The sequence below is a fragment of the Strongylocentrotus purpuratus genome, unplaced genomic scaffold (genome assembly GCF_000002235.5).
Source record: "Strongylocentrotus purpuratus isolate Spur 01 unplaced genomic scaffold, Spur_5.0 spur5_scaffold_4, whole genome shotgun sequence".
Lineage (NCBI taxonomy): Eukaryota > Metazoa > Echinodermata > Echinoidea > Camarodonta > Strongylocentrotidae > Strongylocentrotus > Strongylocentrotus purpuratus.
This window is the reverse complement of record NW_022145610.1, coordinates 476,053-503,543: the sequence shown is the minus strand read 5'-3', so window position 1 is coordinate 503,543 and position 27,491 is coordinate 476,053. Positions and strand designations below refer to the sequence as shown.

Below are 27,491 nucleotides of genomic sequence, written 5' to 3'. Positions count from 1 at the left end.
ATATGGGTACCTCAAGTAGTTTATTACTCACGACAAGTTGCTTTATATGATCGTCGAGAGTACATGGTTATATTAAAAAAATCCCATATATCTTTATAGAAGTAATATCTGAAGCCCATGATTTGAATAAAGTATAGCATCATGAAATCGCTAATATACAGAAACAAATACTTTTGGGTGATTAGTACACTTTAAGTATTGAATTAGATAATGGCCCAGCTAGGGTACTCTTAATGACTGTACATGCAGCAAAAACAAGGATTGACACTATAGGCCTGTCCGCACTATCTTGAGATTGCCAACTATCCAGCTATTTGAACTATCCCGATCGCAAACTATCCAGCTAATTTGCGTCTTCATCCGCCCGAAGTTGCAATTAGCGGGATATTTGGTCGGGATTGTCATCCCAAGATATCTTGGGATAGTTTGCAAAATATCCCACTATTTGGCAAAATATCCAGCTATTTGTCCGGTGCTTCTTCACCAGACCGAAGACTCGCACTATGCGCGAACGTTGAGCAAAATATCTCAAGCTAATTTCTCAAGGTCGAGTTTCAAGTTTTGAGGTCGAATCTCGAGCTGATGAAGACACGATTTGTAACTTCAGGATTATTTCCCAAATCAGAAATAGCGGGCTATTTGGCAATCTCGAGATGATGAAGATGCGCCTAGGGAGAAAGCATTCTTCACCAATTCATTTAAATAGCATCAGAAGTAGAGGTCTATCTTTCATTAAATGATGAGACTTCAGAGTGATTGACGGCTTGCTGACAGGCTCTATGTTTATCCATATTACCAGTCATTTCCCATCATCCCCCAGCAGACTCACACTATTGACGACTTGAATAAATACAGAAGCAGTCCACTGATCATTGAGTGTTGGCTTCAAAGCAAGAAGGTTTTAAGTGCTATATGTTCGAGAGCAAGTTATAACCTTATTTTTGAGCTAAACTGTGAACGACAAAGGAGGTGGAGAGGTGGAGAGGAGAGACAAGGGCGCAGAGAAAGTGGAAGGGAGAAAGAGAAAGAGAAAGAAGATGGAAGAGTCTGATTCAAACTGGATGATAAATGGAGGGAAGGGCAGAGATATCATGGCACAAAGAAAGGTAGAGAGAAACAGAAAGAAAATTGAGAAGAAATAGAGAAAAGAGAAGGGGCTGAAAGGGGTCAGAGACAGAGATGGATAGAATTAGAGGGACTATGGGAGAAAAGGAGAATCACAGACGAAAAAGGACTTGAAAAAAGTTATTATAACCATTGAGTGTTAGCCTGAAAGCAAGAAGGATTTAATATATGAATATTAAAGAGTTGGAAGGAAGAGAGATACAATCATTGCTCACTGGTTTCAAAGCAAGAAGGATTTAAGTGCAAGAAGTTCAAGAGAATGCTGCCTGTCTGATTTTGGATTCACAGAGCCAGAGTTGATATTTATACATACTTACTGTAGATGTATGACATTACAAGCATCATACTAGAGACAAGTAGAATACACCTTTCAATATCTATGATGTAAGAGTAAACTGCAAATTATTTCTGACTAACATGACTACTTTAGAAAGTGAATGTCAACCATTGTCTTGTTGAACTGTTCACCTTTATTACAAAAGGAAGTTAGAGTTGAGCGGGGTTTCCTAAGCATCGCTTCTTCGAGCCAAACAAAAAGAATATCATTTGGCTGATGCATAGAAAAAAAGTGAATGGCAACCATGAATTATAACAGGTGATTATTCATTAAATTATTTGTTTAAGTTGATGTATATATAAACTAATAAAAATAACCTCTCACAAATATAAATTAAAACCACCTATCATCCACAAACCACTGCCAAACTCAAATAAATCCTCTCTCCTAAGTCTCCAAGATAAAAGTAGCAGAACCCTAAATCAATACAACTGACTCAGATGATGTCCAGTGCAGGTCTGTCTGTCTTTTATTGTAGGCTCATTTGTACATTTTCAAGCAAAGTATATTCAAATGAATGCATCATTAACCAATAGCAAAATATGATTTGGGAGTAAGACTGAATATTCGTTAGAAAAAGGAGAAGAGAACCAACGATAAGTAAGAAGTGTAAATACCTAAAGCATTCACACAAGATTTATGAATAAAGAATGAGAACAGAACAAAGGAACATACTAGGTGAGATGGAAGACTTGGTATGTAGAGGAGATGAATGGAGGAAGGAATTTGGTTAAATAATTGAGTAAATGTAAGTGAATAAGCAAATTATGTGAAATGGATATGTATAGAGAGAAGAGACAAGAGAAACAAATAGTAATTGTAAAAAATACAATTATGGAATGAGTCTTATTCTAACTCTTACATATATAAAAGAAATCTAAGACTTTTAGTATCCTTATTTATGAGCTAAACTGTAAACAACAAAAGAGGTGGAGCAGAGAGACAAGGGCACAGAGTGAGAAAGTGGTAGAAAGAAAGAGGAAGAAGCTGGAAAACTTTGCAGAAAGAAGATGGAAGAGTCTGATTCAAACTGGATGACAAATTGGGGAAGGGCAGAGAAACCATGGCACATAGAAAGGTAGAGAGAAACAAAAAGAAGATGGAGAAGAAATAAGAGAAAAGAGAAGGGGATGAAAGGGGCCAGAGAGAGATGGATAGAATTAGAGGGACTACAGGAGAAAAAGAGAATCACTGACGAAAAAAGTGAGGAGACAGACAGACAAGGGAACATGGGAACAGAGAGAGAGAGAGAGAGAGAGAGAAAGAGAATGACAGAGAGAGGTGAGTAAGAAATGGTAGAGAATGGAAGCTAATGTCTGTCAATGATGGTTGATCTTTGATAAGGTGCGCTTATTTACGCCTCCGGAGATTTGGTTGAGAGCGTTTGATAAAGTCTTTAGGGAAGAGGGTAATTGACGTGATCGAGCCTTCCGACAGCCCCTGTCACAGACACCTATACCACTCATACAAAGGATACGTTCACATGGCACCAATGCACTGATTTTCTTCACTCAATATTGTCCTCTAAATAAAGGGACAGCTTTAAATATCTGAAAGTCCTCAGCAGAGCACTATTACTGAACATTTAAAGCGTGCCTCTAGTTCTAGATTATGGTTATGTTTATATGTGCATGTACATGTCTGGACCATGCAGGTGCAAAGCAAAGAGTTTGTCAATGTTCTATTGTGGAGGCATCATAGTACCCATAAACTATTCCCATTGCCCATATGCTTGTATATGTGTGTTGTTGGTTACCCTTTTACAGTGAGTTATATATGTTGTTAAAATGTTAATAATATCATATGATATAACATCTCTATGCGCTCCCAAAGAGCTTTGGAAATTATAACCCTAGCTTTAGCTCCGGCAGCCTTAATCAGCGCACAGTGCATTTCAAGGAATAATCCTACCAGGTACCTAGTTACCTCACCTGGGTCAAGTGTGGCAAATGTAGATCACTGTCTTACCAAAGTGCCACAGCGGGATGTTCAGCCTAGGTTTATGTTAAATGAGAAGTGTTCAATTGTCTAACAGAATCTGATGGGCTCAATTCCTCTTTATAGGCATGGTGGCAGCGGTGGGATCGATTCCCACCCATAAAGCAAGGATTTTAGGCCACATAGAGCTACTGCGTTGACAGTCAAGTACATAGCTGCAATGATTCTAACAATATTAACAGGCTGCTCACAACACACAACACTTTCATAGTCTCACCTATAACACGATTGTGCAGTCGAGAGTTTGAATCCAAGGCTAGGCACTTCACATGTGTAACCAACATTTGCTCATCATGTTTGGTAAATGGGCCTATTATGAACCTCATCGGAAGAATCTTCTCCAATTCAAGAATACCACAATATCAAATAGCCAAGTCAATCATACTGATGAGTAAACAAGTATGAGCTAGCTTTTACCATCATCAACTTAAAGAACAGACAGGTCTAAATAATGCCTCCGGCTACTTCGTTGCAGAGGCATAAAAATCTCCTCAAAATTAAACTGGAAATAAGTGTATGATTTTCTTAACACTGAAGCTTCCTTTGTTTAATATTTTATACACAAATTTAAATTTCTTCCTTTTGAACATCCTTAACACTCAAAATTACTGAATTTATTAATATTTTTAAATCACTAATTATTGGACACTTTAACCCTTTCAATACCATTGAAGTAGCAGAAGATAATATCAAGATTTGTATTCGGCACTCAGAGGACGTAAGATTTGTTAATTTGAAGGCAAGAACAAAGAGACTTATAATCAGACTGCGGTTCATATGTTTCCAGTAGTCTGGGGAGGCTTGTTTCCTGAATGCAGGGTTAAAATTGTGTAGTAGTAAAGAACACGTTCTTCAGGTCCTCAAGAATGAGATTCTGAAAGTGCATCAGTAGTTTAAATCTTCTTTTTTGGAAATGTAATAATTTTTGGTGAATATTGTTTATTAATTATGTGATCATTAAATAGTAATAATCAAATGACTCAATACTGAGAACATGTGTACCTTAAACACTTTTGTTTAAATACTTGTACACTCAACCAGGTGTGGGGTGGAGGGCCTGAGTGCCATGATTATTTAGTTGACCACTAGGCCACCTGGTCAGATGTACCAGTAATAATGAAATTATTGCCATATTATAGTATTAATGACTGCTTTGAGAGAAATAGTTGTTTTATTACGCTCAAGGGAAGGTTAGAATTGTGCTATTACCCGAGGCGTGCCGAGGGGAATAGCCCAATTGTAACTTCCCGAGAGCGTATAAAAACAACTATTTCTCGAATATTAAAGCAGTCATTAATACTTTTATATGCCGAAAAAAAATAGACTAAAAAATAAAAAATAAAAAATACTTTTTTTTTTGGTCGAAGATGAGATTCGACCTCTTGCGTACAAAAGGTGATGAATTTAAAGTCAGCGCCTCAGACCTCTCGGCCATCGCGCGATGTTAACATGCTTGGCAGCTTTATACAATATATACATTAGATGGATTGAAACCGGCTTCGCGTGTGATGAATGCTTCGCAAAAGCTCCATATACGGACTCTTCTTTTACTTTTGCAATGCATATTGGCACGAACTTAGATCAAGATCTATCGGCAGATGTTGTTTTTTTGTTTTTTGGAAGTTTATTTTCGTCTTCATGTCAACAATGCAAGATAAAATTGTCGGTAAGATCGATCGAGATTCAATTGTATTGAAATTACCGACTAATCCTTCGCACACATACGGTATCCTCCATCGCTCAAACCATTTTTTAACATGTATAAACCTATGGGGTAACCATGGAGGCTGACCAACTATTTTTAATAACCATGGTTATTAAAAATATTGAAATGTTTTAAGCATGGTTACCGAGAATTTTACAGGAACAGTTGAAGTTTATGAATGCAATTCGACCAATCAGATGGCTGGATTTCTTAAGTGAGGTATATAATTTGTTTTAGTCACTTGAATGTTCTTTTTGACATGTATTGAAAGTGCCAAATAAATAATAATATTAATAAAAATTATACCTTAGTTGTATTGCACTGACAAATTAATCTTAATTCATTTATAATATCAGGCCAAAGAATTTTTTTTATTTTTTTTATTCAGTTAATTTTCAATTTGCTAGTTTATTCCCAATTCATGTTGTCTATTTTCTTCCAGCGGTCTTAGTGCTACTTCAAACACACCATGTACTGGGGGAACAAGTCTGAATTGTCTGAATAAAGAGAATTGTTCCGAGGGGTTGCTGGAAACCTCACCCTAACTGGGTTACGGAAGGACAGTCAAATCCACCTACCGATATCTTCAAGGACAAGGTTGAATCTTTCTAGTGAAGCTTGAAAGGGATTAGGAACAAGTCATTCTTGACCCAATTCTCCACCTATCCCCTTTCTCTCGAATGTTTCCTTCTTCTTCTTGTTGATATACAAGAGAATGGTTTGTACAGCTACTCATAACAGTTTGTTGATCTTCCTGGTGCATAATGGATTGGGTTACATCCATTGATGAGAGACATCCACAGCATGGAAAACATCACATTGTATGTTAGGAGCCTAAAGGATGTTAACTCATGTGCTTTAACACAGAGTTAACCCCCTTCTGGCTCTGAACAGACATTATTCTGTCATCTGAGAATGAATTCACCTTTGCTGCAAGGTTAACTTACTACCCCAATGTCTGGCTTCAAATACAGCGCTGGGTCCACATCTTGAGCCCCCTCATGGCTTTAAAAATACAGGGGGGGGGGTGGGGGTCGTTTTAAGTCAAACTTGTGAAATTTAAAAATTCGATCAGTAAATTGCACAGTTAGTAAAAAAACTGTAACTTTAATTGTTATCATACACAATTCAACTTATTTTCAAGCTTCTTGTTTGATGACATTTGTTTAAGTGTGGAGCATACGAAAGATAGGATGACTGAGGATTTAGTGAACTCAAAGATCGAAGCACCCTCCAACAAAAAAAGGGGCAAGATAAAATTAGAAACAAAATAAAACAACAGCAAAGATGATCAGTTTACAGAATGAAGACAATAAAAGTGATTTTTTTTTCTGGTCACATTACTAGCATACATGGTTATAACAGGATCGATACAGGTTATGAATTCAAGTTGACTTGATCAAGAACAGCATTATTACAAACAGACAAGGCTCATTGGCTATATAAATCATGCAGTGCAAGCAATATATTTCATCCTGGTGTTTTTTTGTTTGTTAAAGTTTTAAAATTGTGAGTGTTTAGGAAATTTTATTCACTCAATCCACCAATATATACTCTTACCTTCCAACTATCTCCTGTCCTACAGCAGTCTTGTTAAGAACATTCTTTCCCTCATCCTCGGTATCTGTTTGGTTACCATGGTTACCATCTTGCCATAGCATAAACCTAGTAGCTGTGATATGCTGGATGGTGATAGGAGCTTGAACGATGTGAGATGCCTCCTGAAACCATAGCATTAACATGAGGCAATTAATGAATAGAGTTTGTGATAGTGTTATGCAAAGATTACACATTAGGTCTGTCTTCATCAGCTCGAGTTTGCCCCAAAACCCACTACTTTAACTATCCTCATCGCAAATTAACCATTAACTTTGCGTCTTCATCAGCCCGCAGTTGCAACTAGCAGGATATTTGGTCAAGAAAATATCCCAAGAAATCTTGGACTTGTTAAAAAAAAAAATTCCCGCTATTTTGCACCCATCTGAGCTAGTTTGTGATGAGCGTATCGGTCTGGTGAAGAAGCAATTTCGAGCTTCGGGATAATATCCCAAGTCTGAAAAAAGCAGGTTATTTGGCAAACTCGAGCTTGTGACAGAAAAAAGCACCCAAATTTGTAATGTGACATAACTATGATAAATTGGGATGCACATTAACATACAGAATTAAAGATATTACAAGAGCTTAATACATCATTTAGGCATCATTTCATTGAGGAATAGAATATTGTCAGAGCAGAGTTTAATCTTATGATACTTTACTAGTACCTGGCAAACTTGATGTTAAAAAATTGTAAAAAGCAGTGTCATTACCTTTAAACGCAACAAATGATATTAATACCATGAAGCATTTCTCAAAGGTCATTGACTGGATAAGGGATATTACAATTGTAACCATTCAATGTATAGTGATTATCATTGGCACATTTTGTAGAAAGTTCACGGCTATTTCTGGGAAAGATGGGACATGTTTGACTGCTGTTTGAAGTTCGTTGTTAATAGATATCGGCTGTTCTTGATTTCAATCTTTAGCATTAAAAGTACATATGAAGTCCCTCATGGATTAGGGTTATTTAAAGGACATGTATCTATGGTCAATATACCCCCCCCCCTCTCCTCCTCCTCCTCCTCCTCCTCCTCCTCCCCTCCCCCTCCCCCTCCTCCTCCGCCTCCCCCTCCTCATATGAAGTCCCTCATGGATTAGGGTTATTTAAAGGACATGTATCAATGGTCAATATACCCCCCCTCTCCTCCTCCTCCTCCTCCTCCTCCTCCTCCTCCTCCTCCTCCTACTCCTCCTCCTCCTCCTCCTCCTCCTCCTCCTCCTCCCCCCTCCCCCTCCTCCTCCCCCTCCTCATATGAAGTCCTTCATGGATTAGGGTTATTTAAAGGACATGTATCTATGGTCAATATAAACAACTTATTCCCCTCTCTCTCTCTCTCTCTCTCTCTCTCTCTCTCTCTCTCCCTCCTCCTCCTCCTCCTCCACCTCCTTCTTCTTCTTCTTCTTCTTCCCCTCCTTCTTCCTCATCCTCTCCTCCTCTTCTCCTTCTTCTTATTCCTCCCTCAACAGTTTGCAATATCAAAGGCATATCAGGGCAATGATATCAATTATATACCTCACTTAAGAAATCCAGCCATCTGATTGGTCGAATTGCATTCATAAACTTCAACTGTTCCTGTAAAATTCTCGGTAACCATGCATAAAACATTTCAATATTTTTAATAACCATGGTTATTAAAAAAAGTTGGTCAGCGTCCATGGTTACCCCATAGGTTTACATGTTAAAAAATGGTTTGAGCGATGGAGGATGCCGTATGTGTGCGAAGGATTGGTCGGTAATTTCAATACAATTGAATCTCGATCGATCTTACCGACAATTTTATCTTGCATTGTTGACATGAAGACGAAAATAAACTTCCAAAAACAAAAAAACAACATCTGCCGATAGATCTTGATCTAAGTTCGTGCCAATATGCATTGCAAAAGTAAAAGAAGAGTCCGTATATGGAGCTTTTGCGAAGCATTCATCACACGCGAAGCCGGTTTCAATCCATTTTAATGTATATATTGGAGAAAACTGCCAAGCATGTTAACGGCGGGCCATAGCCGAGTGGTCTAAGCGTTGGTTTTCGGAACACCTTTTGTTGTACGCAAGAGTTCGAATCCCGTCTTCGACAAAATTGATAAATATTTTTCATTTTTCATTTTTTAGTCTATTTTTTTCGGCATATAAAAGTATTAATGACTGCTAGTATTAAAAACAACATCTGCCGATAGATCTTGATCTAAGTTCGTGCCAATATGCATTGCAAAAGTAAAAGAAGAGTCCGTATATGGAGCTTTTGCGAAGCATTCATCACACGCGAAGCCGGTTTCAATCCATTTTAATGTATATATTGGAGAAAACTGCCAAGCATGTTAACGGCGGGCCATAGCCGAGTGGTCTAAGCGTTGGTTTTCGGTACACCTCTTGTTGTACGCAAGAGTTCGAATCCCGTCTTCGACAAAAATGATAAATATTTTTAATTTTTCATTTTTTAGTCTATTTTTTTTCGGCATATAAAAGTATTAATGACTGCTTTAATATTCGAGAAATAGTTGTTTTCATACGCTCTCGGGAAGGTTAGAATTGGGCTATTCCCCTCGGCAAGCCTCGGGGAATAGCACAATTCTAACCTTCCCTTGAGCGTAATAAAACAACTATTTCTCTCAAAGCAGTCATTAATACTATACTTTAAATGGAAACAAGAGGTCAGCAGTCTTTACGCTCACCTGAGCAGATGGAAGGAGGGGCTTCACAATCAGGAACCTAGCTCCCACCCCTTTGTAGTATATAAACATAGGATTTTGTTGAACATTCGGGCAATTCAGGGGTGCTTATACCAATTCCCTTGCAGGGGCAGGTTTTCCATTCAAACAAATTTAGGTCTTTTTTTCATTAAAATAATCACGTCTACTCTTCATGATCTATCAGAATAAGAAATACAAAATGAGGGTTATCAGGCATTTTGAAAAGATATGCTTGATTCAAATGTAACATTGTGCCGGTGGAAGTCACCAAACCTTTAATTATTAGCTATCTCGTAACATGGTTACTGTGCGAGTCACTATAGACCTTTAATTGTTAGCTATCTTGTAACAGGGTGTCCATGGGATTAACTAGACCTTTAATTATTAGCTATCTTGTAACATAGTGTCTGTGGGAATCACTAGACCTTTAATTGTTAGCTATCTTGTAACATAGTGTCTGTGGGATTCACTAGACCTTTAATTGTTAGCTATCTTGTAACAGGGTGTCTGTGGGATTCACTAGACCTTTAATTGTTAGCTATCTTGTAACAGGGTGTCTGTAGGAGTCACTAGACCTTTAATTATTAGCTATCTTGTAACATAGTGTCTGTGGGATTCACTAGACCTTTAATTATTAGCTATCTTGTAACATAGTGTCTGTGGGATTCACTAGACCTTTAATAGTTAGCCATCTTGAAACTTGGTGTCTGTGGGATTCACTAGACCTTTAATTGTTAGCCATCTTGAAACAAGTTATCTATGGAAGTCACTAGACCTTTAATTGTGAGCCATCTTGAACAAGATATCTATGGAAGTCACTAGACCTTTTTAATTGTTAGCTATCTTGTAATATGTTGTCGGTGGACATCACTAGACCTTTAATATTTGTTAGCCATCTTGTAATATGGTGTCTGTGGAAGTCACTAGATCTATAATGGCAAGCCATCTTGTAACATGGTGTCTGTGGATTTGTGCCAAGTTGAAGCTCTGCAGAGCATCAGTTTTCAATCACTGCCTGTCGTCGGTGGCCAATTTGAAATGAGTAATAACTTCCGAATCGGCAACAGCCGTCCGTCAGATGTGGCTTGTTACGTTCCCCTTCGTTTTCTAGTCTTTCATTAAACCCCCAGGTACAAGCAATGCATTCTGGGAGGATGATTCCATACTTGTAATGGGGGAGAGAGCTTGGTGAGAGGCTAGGGAAGGTTGGATGAATATAATAACTTTGCCCTGCAATACATCGCATTATTTATCATCGATGGGACCTCATGAACATGTGACAGCTAGCCAATGTGACACATTTGTATTTAATTTCTTCCTACCTCGATACATCATGTCCTTCACACATGTTGTGTTCACTGTCAGACAATAGTCTAATTCCTTTACTGATCAGTACAGTTAAAGTACCGGTACTCAAAAGCGACTGCACTTTCGTGCTTCAATTCAAAGTCATATTCATCCGACACAATTTGTACTGATCTCATCTTTTCAAAAAATAGAGGCAGAAATATGTTATGACTGCATAAGTACCATTCTTCAGGGCTGAGTATACTGAAATTGTTGAATATATGAATTGCATTTTGTCTGACTGACATTAGGTATATTCAAATGAGATTCTGAATCACTCTTGCGCAATTTAAGAGCAGTAGTTAATCACAAAATGATTAACGATCGCAACGAAATTTGTGTGTGTGAATGATGTCATATGTATAAAGCTGATAAGTTTAAAGCGCTTTAAACTAATCAGCTTTAAAGAATTTTACTTGTGTGTGAAAAGGCTGAAAGTCTAAGAGAGAGAAGAAAAGAAGGGATCAGAGTCTCTTAATTGGATAGTAATCCTATAACATTTGGCATCCTATAATATGAAAGCTTGATTGAGACTGTGGGCAATGTATACAGTCACACTTTGTCACAGAATGATGATCTTGTGAATAGACATTTTATTTATAACCTTTGCATGCAGTTAAATACTAATTTCTGGTTTCTGCAAAATGAACTAAGATTAGTCTGTCCATACCTTACAATCAATCAAATTTATTTATTTATTATTTATTTTAACATATTTCATCAGGATAACACGATCAGAAAGGACTGGTTTACATCCTGGTCCTGAGGTCCAAACCTACCAGATATAAGGAAAATGATATAATAAATCACTATTCAGTTTATAACTGTGTTGGCAATGTTTATAGATTCTGCATATAATAACAACCTTGCTGACATTTGTGTTAAGGATTAGTCATAAATTTTGTTAAAAGTGTCAAAATTGAACCTATGTTGCATGATGAATTGACACAAGGTATAACTGTTGATGTCTGAGACCAATTGTGTGTACTCAAACAATACATGTTAGCTAGGTCGTAGGTTGGCTAAAATGAGTTTATATCAGATGATGTGTAATTGGCAGTGTGGCTGTGTCAATCAGGAGGAAGTGGGTGGTTATCATCACTCCATGGGTTACAGGTGTATGATGGGAAGGGTCGTCACACCTGTTGTCATGCCTGGATAGCAGCGCCATCACTCAACTATTAAAACAGGGCCAGAAATCAGCGCTTGACAAGTGCAAAGGGGGAGGGGGCAGCAGAGATTTTGAAAGTCTTATAGAAAGTATCGCCTGACCAATAAAGTATATACTAGAAAGTCCCAGATCATCATGAGAAGAAGGTGGAGATGGATCGGACATATAATGAAAAAGAACATAGACGACATCACACGAACAGCCCTCCACTGGACACCAGAGGGCAAAAGAAAGAGGGGAAGCCCTAAAAACACTTGGCGAAGAACTGTGGAAGGAGAGATTAAAGACCTGAACCACACATGGGATACCATCCAAAAACTGGCCCAGAATCGGAAAGAGTGGAAGCCTTTTGTCGCTTCCCTATGTGCCAGGAGGCATAATGGGCAGTAGTTAGTAAGAAAGTCCCAGGCTAATATTATACTTTGAATTAAATCTTGGTGCCTGTAGAAATGTTGAAATACATTTCATTGCTCATAAAACTGTTCTTATTTAACATAGTTAGTACTGATAATGGTGACCTAGCTTTTATCAAAGAGATATATAAAATCATTGATTTCAGGCTTGATTGATTCAACTTAGTACATCTAATCGAAAACTTTCTTCTCCTATAACATAAGCTCCTGTGTTCATGTGCATTATAAATATTGTATAAATCTGTCTTCAAAATACTTAACTTCATAGATAATAGAAGTTATGGCATCAATTTGAATTAAACAATTACATTATGGGATGATATGCCTCCTAGATCTGAAGCATACATTACAAATAATTAGAATTATAATAATTCTCTATATATGCACTTTGAATATAGCCCTACTGCTAACTGAGCAGTTAAATATGTCTAACTAAAATCATTCAACAGGTTTTTTTTTTTACAGGAAACCATTTGTGGTCGAGTGGATACGTCGCCGGACTGTCGATCACAAGGTTCGCGGTTCGAGTCCCGCCGCCGCACTAATGTCCTTTGGCAAGACATTGATCTACATTTGCCACACTCCACCCAGGTGAAGTAAATGGGTACCTGGTAGGAATTTATTCCTTGAAATGCTAGAGCGCCGTATGGCAGCCGTGCTAAAGCCAGGGTAATAATCGGGAGCGCCAGGAGGGTCAAATCTGACTGACATGAGCGCTATACAAGAACCCACTATTATTATTATTATTATTTACAAGCTTGGGTCAAGCAAACATGGTCAAAAGCAAAGGATCAGGATATATATATATAAATTCAAAACTTCTGATTATAAAAGATAATGAGAATGGAGCACTGAAATAAAAACACCAAGGTAACCATAAACAAACATGTTGCACCTTGATCAAAGTTCTTTGTAATATTATCAAAGAGGCGCGATAGCTCAGTCGGTAGAGCAGTAGTCCTGTCATCCGATGACCCGGGTTCGAAACCAAGGCGATGCGCTTGTGCCCTTTGGTAAGGCATTAATCCTCATTATCAGGTCCCTCGGAGATCGAGGACCTAAAGCCGTCGGCCGTCTGGTTGCTTACTTACAAGCATTTATGCTTTCTTAGCAGCCAGGTAAAATAACCACCACCATTCATTCAAATCAAAGATCTATATAATATTATCAGTGCCTACTAACCTTGATATGTGTGTTGATATCAATAGATTGAACCAATGTTTGGAGCTGATGAATACCACCAGTATAGACATCACCAAGATGATCAATGAACAGGATACATGGCTGATGAACATCAATACTCCTTGTTGCCTTGATGATACGATCAGGAATACCTAATAAAGAATAACATTTACACCTGAAAATACCATTGATATGTTCTTTATTATGTCGGAACGGACCAGTACCACATAAGACTTTATTGTTCTTTTTTCCTGGTTTCCTCATTCGTATATATTTGTATTTTATGTTTATCTTTTGTTATGTTATTTATATGTTCTTTACTTATCTATAAATACCAATGTTATAATCTTGTATGTTATATATGACGAATGGAATAAAAAAATGAACTAAAATTGAAAACAGTAGAGGGAAAGAACTATAACCTGTGACTTACTGAACTCATACATGATGAAAATTAATTTTAAATATCATAAATGTTTTCTTGCTGTGTATCATACCTGGGACCAAGACAAGATGATTTTAATGTTACCTTGAAGATACATCCATCTACTGGAGTACATAACATCTGTTTGGAGCAGAAAGATTATTAACTCTGTGTAAAATGATATGAAATAATTCCCTTCTGGCTCCAAACACACAATATCTAGGAATATGGAAGCTACCATTTAATTAACACGATCAATACGTCTTAATCAGACGGCCAGACAATTCAATTACTTGCTTCATTTCCTTTTATTTCCTTGGTTATTCATGTTGAATGTTCTGTGTAGGAAATAACATGGTTTTATGATTGATGACATCAGAGATGAAATCCAATGATGATGGAGGCATTTAAATGTAATAGATCTGCTTTGTGTCTCATACATAATGAAAGGTAATCCTGATTGGTGAAAGTTAATTGTAATTAATCAAAGTTAATCGTAATTAATGAAAGTTAATCATGATTAAAATAATTACATTTACACTTTGGAAGGCAGTCCCATGCAGGTGGTAACAGGAGAACATAATTATCTAATCTATTATATATTTATATTTATATTTTTTTTCTGCTTTAATTTTACATGGCATGGATAATCAGTCCTTTCCCTGAGACTGATGTTACCTATGCTGAGTCAGTTCATAATTTTGCTGTCATGATATTGACTATTTTAAAGACAATTAATTATTTATTGGAAGACTTCAGTGTCATATGTACGTAGAATTACTCACAATATATTATACTTTTTATTCATATATAAAGAGAATAAATTATTTAGCATTGCAAACATCTTGTCTCATGAAATTACTAAAAGATTGTGCTTTCCTCTTAGTGATGAACACAGATATTGCACACACACTAAAAGAAAACACATTTCATTATGAGAGCTTAGGATCAAATTTAAGTTGTAAATACTGAGCATGAAAAATAACATGATTGCATTTTATAAGGACTAGTCTAACAAGGTCATTGATCATAGAAGAGAAAAAAGGAGAAAATATGAGGATGGCTATATAAAGGTCTGAAGCTTGAAATAGCAGCAAAATGTATCAATGTTTTCACCGAGTATGACAAATACTCCTAAGAAGCCAATAACCCTTACTCTAGGTATGGCAAACAACTGTTTGTTAATTTAGTTCAGACTGAAGGAAAAAAAAGACATTTCTTATTCGGCTCCACATTTTGATGCATATTTAGCTGCAATTATTGGGTGAGAGCTCAATCACATGAGGTGAGAAATGTCAAAAGTGCACTTGTCAAGCATACACTTCAGATGAAAAACATCATCACGATTAAGATTGTATTAAAAAGGTCAAGTTATCAATCATTCGTATCTACCCCTTATGATTTTGGAATGCACCAAAATTATTATTATAAACTATTTTTCCTTTAATACAGGGGCCAAGTGCAAACAAAACTAGAATTAATATGGGTCTTTTGTACTTCATTGACCTTTTGGAAGTTCAAATTTCAGAAAGTTTGATTGAAAGACATTTCAGAATCATACAGGACTGATTCTGGCATCAATGACATGTCATGTATGTTCACAAGGCATGATATTTACTGCCTTGGATTGGTTTCTCAGGATAAAAAGTGACCTTTATGTGTTAAATTTAAGCTAAAGTGCCAGGTTAAGAGGGAGATAGTGGGAGAGGGAGAGAGTAGGAGAGGGAGAGATAAATACAGAGAGGTGGGAAAGAGGGAAAAGAGAAAGAGGGAAGAGAAAGAGAGGAGGGGGAAGAGGGAGGGAGGGAGAGAAGGGAGAAGGGGAAGAGACTAAATAGAGAAAAGGTAGGAATATACCACAGGAAGATAACAAGTTTAAGTTGTGATTATAAAACATAAAACATTTTTTAGAAAGACTGACAGAGGAGTACAGGGAGAAAAGATATGAGAGAGAGGAAGAGAGAGAGAGAGAGAGAGAGAGAGAGAGAGAGGGGGGGGGAGCAGGGGGAGGGGGGGGGGGGGGGGAGAGGGGGAGGGGCAGGATAGAAGAGAATAGCTACAAGCCACCAGCTGAATGTCCAGCACAAATCAACAGTCGATTCAGTTCATAACATGAAGCTCAGATGAGATGGGACTTTAATTGGGGGTCTATTATGGAAGAAAGAGAAGATTTTTCATTATTCAATGAAATAGAAATGACAAATATATAAATGTTATTTGAAAAGGATGATGAAAATATTAAAGAGTTAATAAGAGGAAGAACAAAATACTGGATCAAAAAGGGGAAAAAGAAGGAAAGAATTGAAAAAGTATTGGGAATAGTTTAAAGTAAGGGATAACAAGAGATGAGAAAGAGAAGCTCATTCAAAGTGCATTGAACAAACTTTAGACCTGTTTCACAAAGCCTTTTTTCAATGACAAATAACAAAAATCTGTGACAAATCTGCTGATAACCAATCAGAAGCAAGGATTTCAGTAGCTTAAACAAAAACTGTAATTTGTCACTGATGACAAGTTTTGTGAAATGGGGCCCTGTTGTTTCAGACTAGAAACTGACCCTGGCTAGTTTAACCCTTTGTTAATTTGGATGACTTAAAACATTCAGAGAGAGCTGTTTATCATAATACACATGGGCTAAACCCAATTGAAATAGGGCTTCACATGAACCTCTTTTGATTCATCAAATTTTCAACATGAAATTTTCCATGGACTAGGGTGAAAATGCAATAGTTTGAAGTACTTCTGATCTATCACCAAACAACAAGCTCTGAAAAATCCTACCCAGTCTTCCAGACTTGTCAAGATATTGTTAAAGCTTTTCAAATTTCTTGCCTGATCGAGACCAGTCTAAACCGAGACTCCAAGGTTGATCTTACAAGTCTCTATTCAAACTTTCATATTACGATTGACCATGACCTTATAAAGAACAAGCAAGACACAGTCTTAATCTGAATGCAGCTGCCAGTAACGTTTTGGAGATTTCAGATGAAAAACTTCTAAGATGACAGACTGATGGATTACAAGTGACCGTGCCTATCAAGTGTTATTTCATCCAAGCATTCATGAATATCAGTTACTAACAAAATAATATGCCTCAATTCTTTTACTATAAAAATCTGGAGCAAAGAAAACATGCATCACTTGAGAGTCACTTTTTGACATCTTCCAATGGGTTGATGAGATAAATGCCCCGAATTAGAAGTAATCCTGAAAAAAAACTTCCCCCATCCTCCAGTAATTTTGAAGGCCCTCTCCAATTTTTTGTCACAATAATTTAAAGAAACAAAAAGAAATAGTATCATTCCCACCAACAAAAATGAAGGGGAAAGACTTCTCAAATTTGTGTCCATTTTCATCCAATTTTACATCACTGGAAAGCTCTCTAATATCTTTTAAAAGTAATGAAACATGTATAAATTTTCCATAGCCCTGCCCCTCCCCCTGCCACATCCCAGGAAAAATAATCAAGAAAGTATAGAGAGTCTAAGGATGTGCAACTGTGGTAAAGTTAGTCACTGCTTGTTAAAAGGTTGCTTACCTGTCTTAGCAATGTAGATGTTATTAGACTGGGAGAGGAAGACTGTGGTATGATGGTTTATACTACTAGCACAGGTTGTTATGTAATCACCAGGAGGTAAGGTGATGAGATGATGGAAGCTTACACTGTCATGAGACCGGTATATCTGCAAGAGAACATGACAGACAGGTGTTTCTAGGGAAAGACTGCAAGATGACAGGAAAAAGCAAACACATAGCAATTTTAATATCCTGAATCGAGCCAAAGAAAGAAAAGGAGGGATGACGTGATGATGATAATGATAACATCTGACCAAATGTATGTTTAAAAAATTGAATTGACTTCATGTCAAAAATACTGTATTGAGTTTAAAACAATCAAATATTTCAAAATGAATAAAGACATATGGATAAATATTGCAATCAACCTACTAGCTGGAAGAAGATACCTTGATAGATAGAAAATGTTTACTTGTTATACCTTCAGGGGAGGAAATGTTGTTTTCTTCTCAATATTGAATGTTTCATGCCTTTTTCTATATCATAACTAAAGCCAATTACATCTCATTTGATCAAATTCATTTTGGACATTTTAAAGAGAGGAGTAACTGATTAGGCTAAGAGTGGAGAGAGAGAGTAAAAGAGTAAAAGAAAAAAAAGATGTGATGAACGATGTTAAACTGTGAATCACAAAAAATATTCCAGAGTACGAGCATTAAGTTAATAATGTCATACAGCAATCTTTTTCTACACCAATGATCTAAATAATGGTATTGATGAATGAATCATGGCTTGTGAACTAATAAAGAGAGTATTCATGAAGGCAGAGTCTGTATAAGATCACAACTTAAATAAAATAACTATTAAATAGAAATCTCAGAGCCTTGTCAAACTGATCATTTAGTATGTTGTATGAATGCAGAGCAGTGTGATGTCATTTATGACAGAGTACTACATGTGTGCCAAGTAAGACAATACTTGTAAAGGTTTGGCGCCACAAAGACCACAACTAGTAAGCCACTCTCCAAACCTGTCTCTGTTCACAATCACTGTGACAGTACAAACAAATATTGGATTAGGACCAACTAGTTCATCACAGCTTTTTGACACTGCAGCCCCATGAGGTATTTGTACATTTTTTTGGCGTAACAGGTGGGTCATTCTCTCCTTTTCTGTAGACATCGTAATGTAATGTAATGTATAATAATAAAGCTCTATGCTACAATTATGAACCCTAATATAATTCTCGTCTATAATAATATTCTGCTTTTATATAGTGCCCAATACATCGATACAGCCATGTGTATAAGCACTGTACAGATATATATATATTATCTATCTTCAGTCACTACTGGAGTCCTGTTTACTAAAGCAAAGTGAAAATGAAAAATGTGTTGAATTTAAAAAAAATCTAAATGCTACACTGTATCTTTGTATCACAATTTCTGCTTGTGAAACTTATTTTTTTTGTTCATCCATCTTCTGAAACATCTTCTTTCTTATCTTTATAAAATGACTTTTCACTATAAAACTGAAGAAAAATACTTAGAGAACAGCTGCACTTGTTTCTAAGCAAAATGAATACAGCAATACAAGGAACCCATTGTGACATCACAGAACTTTGGACCAATCAGATGTCTGCACTGTCTACATGAACAAAGAAGCTGTGTGTGTTCACTGAACCTTGAATGTGTGTAGTAGGTATTACATTGCATCCAGTAGGTCTGTGCATGAGTATGTGTGTGTGTGTGAGTGGTACCTCTTTGGCTCTGCCAGACTAAATTGGAGCCGTGGACCTAGTCTGCAAGCACAGACCCTAATTTGACACTTTATCAAAAACTCATTGTGCCTTGAGAGAAGCCTAGCCCAGCTACCTACTGGTTGTGTCCTGTGCCAGGAGCAGCTGTAGTACATGGCCTATGGTAGTCTTATTGTGCAGACACTCTTTTACGACTGACCAGGGCTTGTGCTTGCAGACTACCATGGACTATACTCCGTGCTCCATGTTGGTGTGAAGCTGAGCTACAGTCAACAGAGGGGTGAAAAAATTCTCCTCCCTTCATTCTTTTCTTCTTTTGTCATGTCCACAAATTATCATCTTATACAAGATAACATTCTATGGAAATGCAGTAGTACCACAGGAAAAGGATATGAATTTGCTGTCGCTTTTTTAGTATGCATTAATAACTTGACTAGCAGGACCCGTGGAAAATCCACGGGATTCTAGGGGAGGGGGCCAAATAGATAGATAGATAGAGGCCTATGTGCTATCCAAAAAAAAATAGATTATCTTTATATAGAGAATTTTTATAATATATGCTGTTTGACCATAAATGGCGCATCGTAAAACAAACTATGTCAGATTGGATCTCGATAATTACGATTTATTTGCATTATTAATGTTGTGATTTCAATGTAGTTTCATGAAAAGACTACATATGCAGAGGCTTGGATTATGATTATGTTGGCATTGTTCACAAAATGTGTACAATTATTATCAAAGTAAAGATTTTACGCGAAAAATCGGACGGTTTGTGCACAAATTGACTCGACTGTGTGAGGGACTGTGAGCGTAGAATCCAGTGAAAGATTTTTTTTTCGGGGACTCGATCTATATCAAATTTTGGGAAAATTTGGGGGGGGGGGCTACTTTTTTATCTTTCGGGGGCTCATTTTTCTTGGGCTAATTTTTCATTAATTCATTTAAAGATGCAGTTTGTTTAGTTTAGTAGCGTAGTGTTACGTAAAAAAAGGCGTACTTTCTGCGTCAAGTTTCTACGCCGAAAGTACGCGAATTTTGTTAAACATATTAAATTGTTTGCGTCCATCTTGCGTACTTTTTTGCGTTCCTCAGGGTATGGTAACGTAGGCCAGCGTACTCTCAGCTCAGCGTAGTTGGTACGCAACTCTACTATGGACCCTACGCCAATTAGTGATCGACCTGCCAGTGTCACAAATAAGTGTCACAAAAATCTGACCGTAATTAAATGCCCAAAACCCCCGAGCTTTCAGGGGTTCAGCCCTTTGTACCCGTGGACACCACGCCTGCACTCAAATCGCTTTGAGTTACCTGACCCCCCCCCCCATACTTTAAAAATTGATTTGATGCAAGAAATGTATCATACTAAAAGTATTATCATGTATTTAAACGACCATGACGACCGTCTGATTTTCTTGTGAAAACTTTACTTTGCTTGTGAAAACTTTACTTTGAAAAATGATTATCGAAATTCAGTATACAACTATACATGGCCAGAATAATCACAATCTAAGCCCAGGTTTCATACATCTATTCACGAAACTATATTGAAATCGGGGCAATAATAGCAATTTCAAAGTGTTGTTTAGACTCTCCTCACACCACGGACAGGCCTGGCTACTCAGGTCACCGCTACTCCATGCTCACACACTCAGCTCCGACAGCAGCGCTCAGCTGCGGTGGCAATACACTGTGGAAACTTTACTTTGAAAAATGATTATCAAAATTCAGCATACAACTATACATGGACAGAATAATCACAATCTAAGCTCAGGTTTCATACCACTATAGTCACGAAACTATATTGAAATAGGGGCAATAAGAGCAATTTCAAAATGTTGTCGAGTCTACTCTATAGCTCAGCTCAGCTCAGCTCACCTCACCTCACACACAGTCACAGTTCCGACAGTGCTCGACAGCAGTGGCGCACTGCACTGCCCGTGCCTCACGGCAGCTAGCTTGCAACTGAACTGTCAGTTACGATACGATGAATTTCTTGTGAAAAAACTACTTTGAAGAATGATTTTCAAAATTCAGTAAACATGGACAGATTAATACCAAAGTAGCCCTGCTTGCATACCTCTATTCACGTAAACTATATACAAATCACGGCAATCATCATAGAATCAGAGTCGAACCGACTGAGCTGTGCGTGTGACGGTGAGCGTAGAATCATCGCAAACATTATACACGTACGTTCGTACACACAGCAGGTCCGCCTGGCCTACAAAGCATATCCTATAGAAAGACGCATAGCACGGGTAAGCTCAACCCGTTGAGCGTACATATTGGCTACATCCCATCACCCGGGTGAGTCGTCTGTTGATGTGTATTTCTCTTACACGCTACAAAGCGAATCCTATAGCAAGAGGCCTTACTCGGGATACGTCGCAGCTTTTTCAATGAGACTTGCTACACCCGTTGACGCGAGTGGATTCTCGTCCATCGTGTGTCTCTTCGTCTCTCTTTGATAATTAGACAGAGGGCGGGTGCACGCCTTGCCGACTCGCTCTCGCGGGTTCGTCGCCTCCTCGCAATCCGCGACGCCCGCCGTGCTCTCGTCCGCCCGTCCTCCCCGGCCGCCCCGAAACCGCGTTTAACGGCATGGACGTCGATCGCGGGGTCGACGTGGGACGCGGGTTACGGGAGACAGGCCTCGTGGAATTGTGCCGCCGTCCCCGCGCCACGGCGGAGGCGGGCGGGGTCGGGGAAAGACGTTTTTGAGGAACCGTTTTGCCCCGTGTTGGACCCCCCGCGGCGATTTTGCGTATTAATAATATAGATTATATTTAGGCAACAGTAAGCTTGGAATGTGGGACATCTGACTATGCCATTCTGAAAGTGCCTCTACATACATCATCAGCATCACCCTGCCCTGTGCAAGCAAGTTAACCTCAGTACCCCTCCAGTATAAAGAATTCTAATAAAGCCACTGAATTCACTGTTATGACAGCTATCACGTACGTATGGTGATGTATGATTAGAGTGGGATCCCCATGTCAGCGAGATAAACCTCGCAGCCTCGTTAGAGGTTCCATTTGAACTGTCTGACCCTTACCATTAGTCTACCTAATGATAGGTGTGACCTGACCCAGAGAGGGCTCCATACTGACAGGTGAAGGGTTATCGTTGTTAACCAAATCATTAGTCTATCTAATGATAGGTGTGACCTGACCAAGAGAGGGCTCCATACTGACAGGTGAAGGGTTATCGTTGTTAACCAAAGCATTAGTCTATCTAATGATAGGTGTGACCTGACCCAGAGAGGGGCATATAGTGACAGGTGAAGGGTTAACGTCTGTTAACCAAAGCATTAGTCTATCTAACGATAGGTGTGACCTGACCCAGAGAGAGCTCCATACTGACAGGTGAAGGGTTATCGTTGTTAACCAAAGCATTAGTCTATCTAACGATAGGTGTGACCTGACCCAGAGAGGGCTCCATACTGACAGGTGAAGGGTTATCGTTGTTAACCAAAGCATTAGTCTATCTAATGATAGGTGTGACCTGACCCATTTTTAACTTTTGTTCCTTTTTCTTACTAAATATTGTTTTTTGTTCCAAGTTCCAAGTGAAAATACTATCTAAAATATGAGCTTCAAATGTTACCACTGTAATGAGATTTTGCAAATATAAATACGCTCTCAATTCACGTACAAGCGACTTATGAGTAGACTACCTGACACACCCATACATGCTCTCATTCTTTACTATCTTCATTCTCCTTAAATTTTAACTTAAATAAAGTTTCCTTTATAAGGTTATTTTACTAACTATTTACTTCAAATTTAAGAAAAAAGTGTTTGTTTAGCTGAATGGGGATATTAAACTAAATGTTCCACCAAATGCCTCATCATTTTGCCAGACTGAAAAAAATAATGTCATGGAATTTCCTTGTCAAGAAGTTTATGTTTATGAAAGATCCTTGTTTTCCAACAGCAGTGGTTTTCCTTGAAAATGATGACAGGGCTTCCATTGACCTTTGACCTTGTTAGAGGATATGATCCTGCTGTCTCTGCTGACATGGCAATGACCTCTAGAGTTCATCAACTCTTCTCTAGCTACAAGCCATCTTCCTCTATGATGATGCCTGCTGGTAACAGGGTTAGGGTCAGGTGGGTAATTAGTCTCTTACTCAACTTTGAAAGAGACTAACTAATGGAAACCATAATGACACCATGTGTTTGTAGATGTTAAGGATCGAGGAGAAAGGAACACACAAATGGAGACAGAGGACAGAAGAACCAGTGCTACCATTTGACATTTACAGCTCAATAGATGACAGCAACAGTTCAATAGCTGGGATTCTATAGACGCAAGTAATTAAACATATTTATACATTTAAATTAAAAAACAACCAGGGGACTAAAATCTAATCACAGGACTGTAAGAAGATGCAAAAGGGTGCTGTTATGATCAGAATTTCCTGCTTCTAAATGTATATTCATTCACTGAAGTAGTAACAGCGCTAATCTTGTTTAAAGGAATATACATATACTTTAAAAAAAAAATGACAACTACATATTATAACCAAGGCCACAAAGGCACAGGTCTATTTATAGATGTCAAAGACGTCAGCTACTAAAAAAGTTTAAAGAAGAAATCATAAATGCACATAGATTGGAAACAGAGCTTCAAGTTGCATTTTGAAACAATTAAGAAGCTTACTTTCACCTAATTGCAACTTTGATCTGATATGGACCATCAGGATACAATGATTAGCAACAATTGCCTCACAGAAACTTATCCAAGAAAGACAACTATGACACACTACACTAAACCTAATCAGTTTCCTGCACTATATCAAGTCAGTTTTCATAGCCCTAGAGAAGAAAGAACATTCATAAAAGGAAGATATACCGTTCATTTGAAGTCTGAATCATTAAAGGTTAATTGATTTCAAATGAGAAGTGACAGCCTCTAAGCAATGAAACAATGACATCACAGTCTAAGCTGGACAATGTCTAAGGAAAAGATGGCCCCAAGTCCTAATTTGGCTGCGATAGATTGTCAATCATACTGAATCAACAACATCTTCTATTCATTCTTGTCAAACTATGCTCTAATTTAAAAGATTCAAAACCAACAAAAATATTTACTGACATGCCATTTGATTTGCAACATTTCCTTTAAATGACTTGAAAGTAGATTTCAATACAGGTTGCACAATCCTCAAGATAAGCCTTCCTCGTACCCATTGTGGTAACATGTCAACTTTACTTTCACGGTCTAGTTGATATGTCGTTGGACTGTGGATCACATGATTCACTGTTCAGGTCTTGTGTGGCACTAATGTCCTTTGACAAGACATTAACCTATATTTGCCACTCTCTTCCCAGGTACTAACTGGGTACCGGTAGGAAGGCATTCCTTGAATGCTATGAGCACTGGAAACGGTACTGTAGCAGAACCGGGTTATGTTGGAGTGCCTTGTGGTAGATATGTGCACCATAAAAATAACCAATGTGATTATTATCTTACAGAGAGAGAGAGAGAGAGAGGGGTGGGGGATGTGTACTGGAGTATTTTTTTTAATTAAGAGTACTTAATAACTAACTAAATCAAATATTAATATACTTCACACTTCCAAAATGTTTGCAGTGATAAGTAATGGTTTTGATAGTAGAGTATGTCTTGCAGAACTTCATAGAAATACACAAATCAAGTATCATCCACACACTATACACCATTGTCATAGCAGATGATATCAACAACATCAGGTGAACAAATGAGACAAACCTTTTTGGGGAACTTTTGTTAAAAGAAAATGATACTATTGCATAGTGATACTGGAATAAACAAACAGAAAACTCTGGTAACAGTCATGTTTGAGAATTCTTAAAGTTTTGATACTTTATTTCATCATCAGGAACTGAAATATACCAATAAACATGCTGTCTTTATATAGAATGGAGGTTTGACATTTAGTGAACTCATACAACATAACAACATTACAGAATACTACACAAGATAGTTACTGGAAGGTTGACAAAGTATTGAAAAGTAAAGAAAAGTAATTGGAGTGTAGAATAAACAATTGTTTACAAAAAGGACCATTCAATTAATGGAAAAACAAGGGTAGTGAGGGTGATAGTAATTGAGGACTCTACTTCTTTGAATCTAATGAAGGGAGGATGTACAAAGAAGAAATGAAGAATATACCTAAAAATACCAAAGAAAAGATGAGTCTTGCAAGAACTCTTAAAGAGAAGGTTGAGTTCTGGGAAGAGGTGAAAAATAATTTGTGAGCATTATCATTGTGTGGAAGAACATTAGATAAAACATATTCCCTCAAAAAAGCATGGCTCTTTAAATGCCTTCATATTATAAATATGGCATAGGACTGATTTTTACGCCACGTGGTCGTGTAGTCCCATATACATCTTTCTGTGTACAGTGCTTTTAACTTTACCAAGACTTGGCCAAATTTCTTATCATTTTGATGATTCCAGAACCTTGCAATACACAGAAATACTTATATGCTAGATGATCAACCTTTTCTTGATCGATTCCACACCGTTTCTTTCACAATGCAATCGCATGACCAGAACTCAACTTCATCTTTAATGTCATCTCATGTCAGTGGACTCATAAGCGGCCATCTTGAAAACCAAGTCATCTCTCAATTCACATGGTCTTCATTCAATACTGTTTCCTCTCCTTATTGCTTCACTTTCATTCTGTTTTTATCTATCTTTATCTATCTGCCTATGACAAATACACAATCATATAATGACCTAATTGCATGCAGACTGGTCATTTTCAAGATAGCTGCTTTTAAGAGATCTCTTTATCTACCAGTCTCACGCAAGCCTCGGTTTGGAATCATTTGTCATTTGCAACTTCTCCTTCCCTTTTATTGAAAAATAGGATGTGGTACAACAATCTTGAGATGTATGTAGCAAGATATCAAAAGATGACTTGTATTCACATAGATGAAGTACAATGGCTCAGTGGTAGAGCAGTGTCTTGTATTCAGAAGGTCCCAGGTTCAAAACCGAAGTCGATACACTAGTAATGCCCCTCCTTACCAAGTCCTTCAGAGAAGACTTAAAGCTGCCCTGATCCCCTGGTTGCATACTTTCAAGTATACAAATGCTTTCTTAGCAGTCAGGTTTGGAAGAAAAAAAAATCAAAATGTGTTTTGCTTGCTCAAATATTTTCACTTACAAATGGGCATAAGTTTAAATACAGGATATACATCAGTCCACTACACCAGCAATACAAAAGGCAAACACATTTTACTTGATTATCCCCAATATTCCACAGTCAATTTAGTTTACACCGAGTTAAAGTAAAGTTGGAAGCTTAACTACAGTTAGAGTAAATGAATCCTTATGTCAACTACTTCCTAACAGCTGATGTATCTATATCATTATTTGTTTATTATGTTGTATTTAGCTTATTATTTTGGAAAAAAATATGAATAGAAATTAAATAAATCAAATCAAGTCAAATGTGTTAGAGTCTAATTGCTAGAAATTTAGATGAAGTTGGTCTGTAACCCCTTGATATAGAATCTACCCAGAGGACCGTACTTGCACTAGAAGATGGAGCAGCATTATGGATAGAGCTGAAAGTATATCTCAGGACTTTCTACCACACAGTTGTTTACATTAGAATACATACTAACATTGCATATACCAAGAAATCACTCATGAAGTAGAGATGCAAACCGTTCTTGAACTCTGAGAGTTCTAAGAATGTCCGCAAACCACACATCTCTTGATAATACCAGCCTGGAGCCAGAGAACCTTTGGGTTGGAGTGAGCTCCAATCCACACTATCAACACCATTAATATAGCAACAAGAAATAGTATAGTCAAGAGGTCATAGTCTTAGGAGCTCTCTTGTAATTCCTTAACTATTATATAGGAACAAAGTCCTTCTTTATTCTTGGAGCAATTGTTATCATCTGAGAGAAATCTAAATGCTCTATAATGATTACTTCTAAATGGAGAGCATTGACTGATAGATGTTATAATCAAGTCAGAGAGAGAAAGAGAGGAAGGGAGATGGAGAGGAATGAGGATGCAGGGAAGGGGTGATAGAAAAGGTATGTTAGGATGTACATAGTAGATAGTGGCAAGGGAATTTTGAACAGATGAGAAGCAAAAGGAAAATACATTGTCCAGCCCCACAGATGTAGATTCTAACCTATGAAATATTGTCCGTTTGGAGCTTGAAGATAACATATCATCAAGAGGTTCATGGAAGTTGGAAT

General features: G+C 37.6%; 1 protein-coding gene across 1 annotated transcript in view; it reads right to left on the bottom strand.

The window, feature by feature from the left end:
* LOC105445349 (cation channel sperm-associated protein subunit beta-like) overlaps nucleotides 1-26,989 on the bottom strand; it is a 60,044-nt gene extending 33,055 nt beyond the window's left edge. The window contains exons 1-4 of the mRNA XM_030997933.1: nucleotides 26,912-26,989; nucleotides 17,531-17,675; nucleotides 13,569-13,720; nucleotides 6,726-6,886 (exon numbers count right to left, since the gene is read on the bottom strand). Of these exons, the coding sequence (XP_030853793.1) occupies nucleotides 6,726-6,886; nucleotides 13,569-13,720; nucleotides 17,531-17,675; nucleotides 26,912-26,989 (536 nt within the window). The remainder of the gene's footprint in view (nucleotides 1-6,725; nucleotides 6,887-13,568; nucleotides 13,721-17,530; nucleotides 17,676-26,911) is intronic.
* Nucleotides 26,990-27,491: the final 502 nt, after the last annotated feature.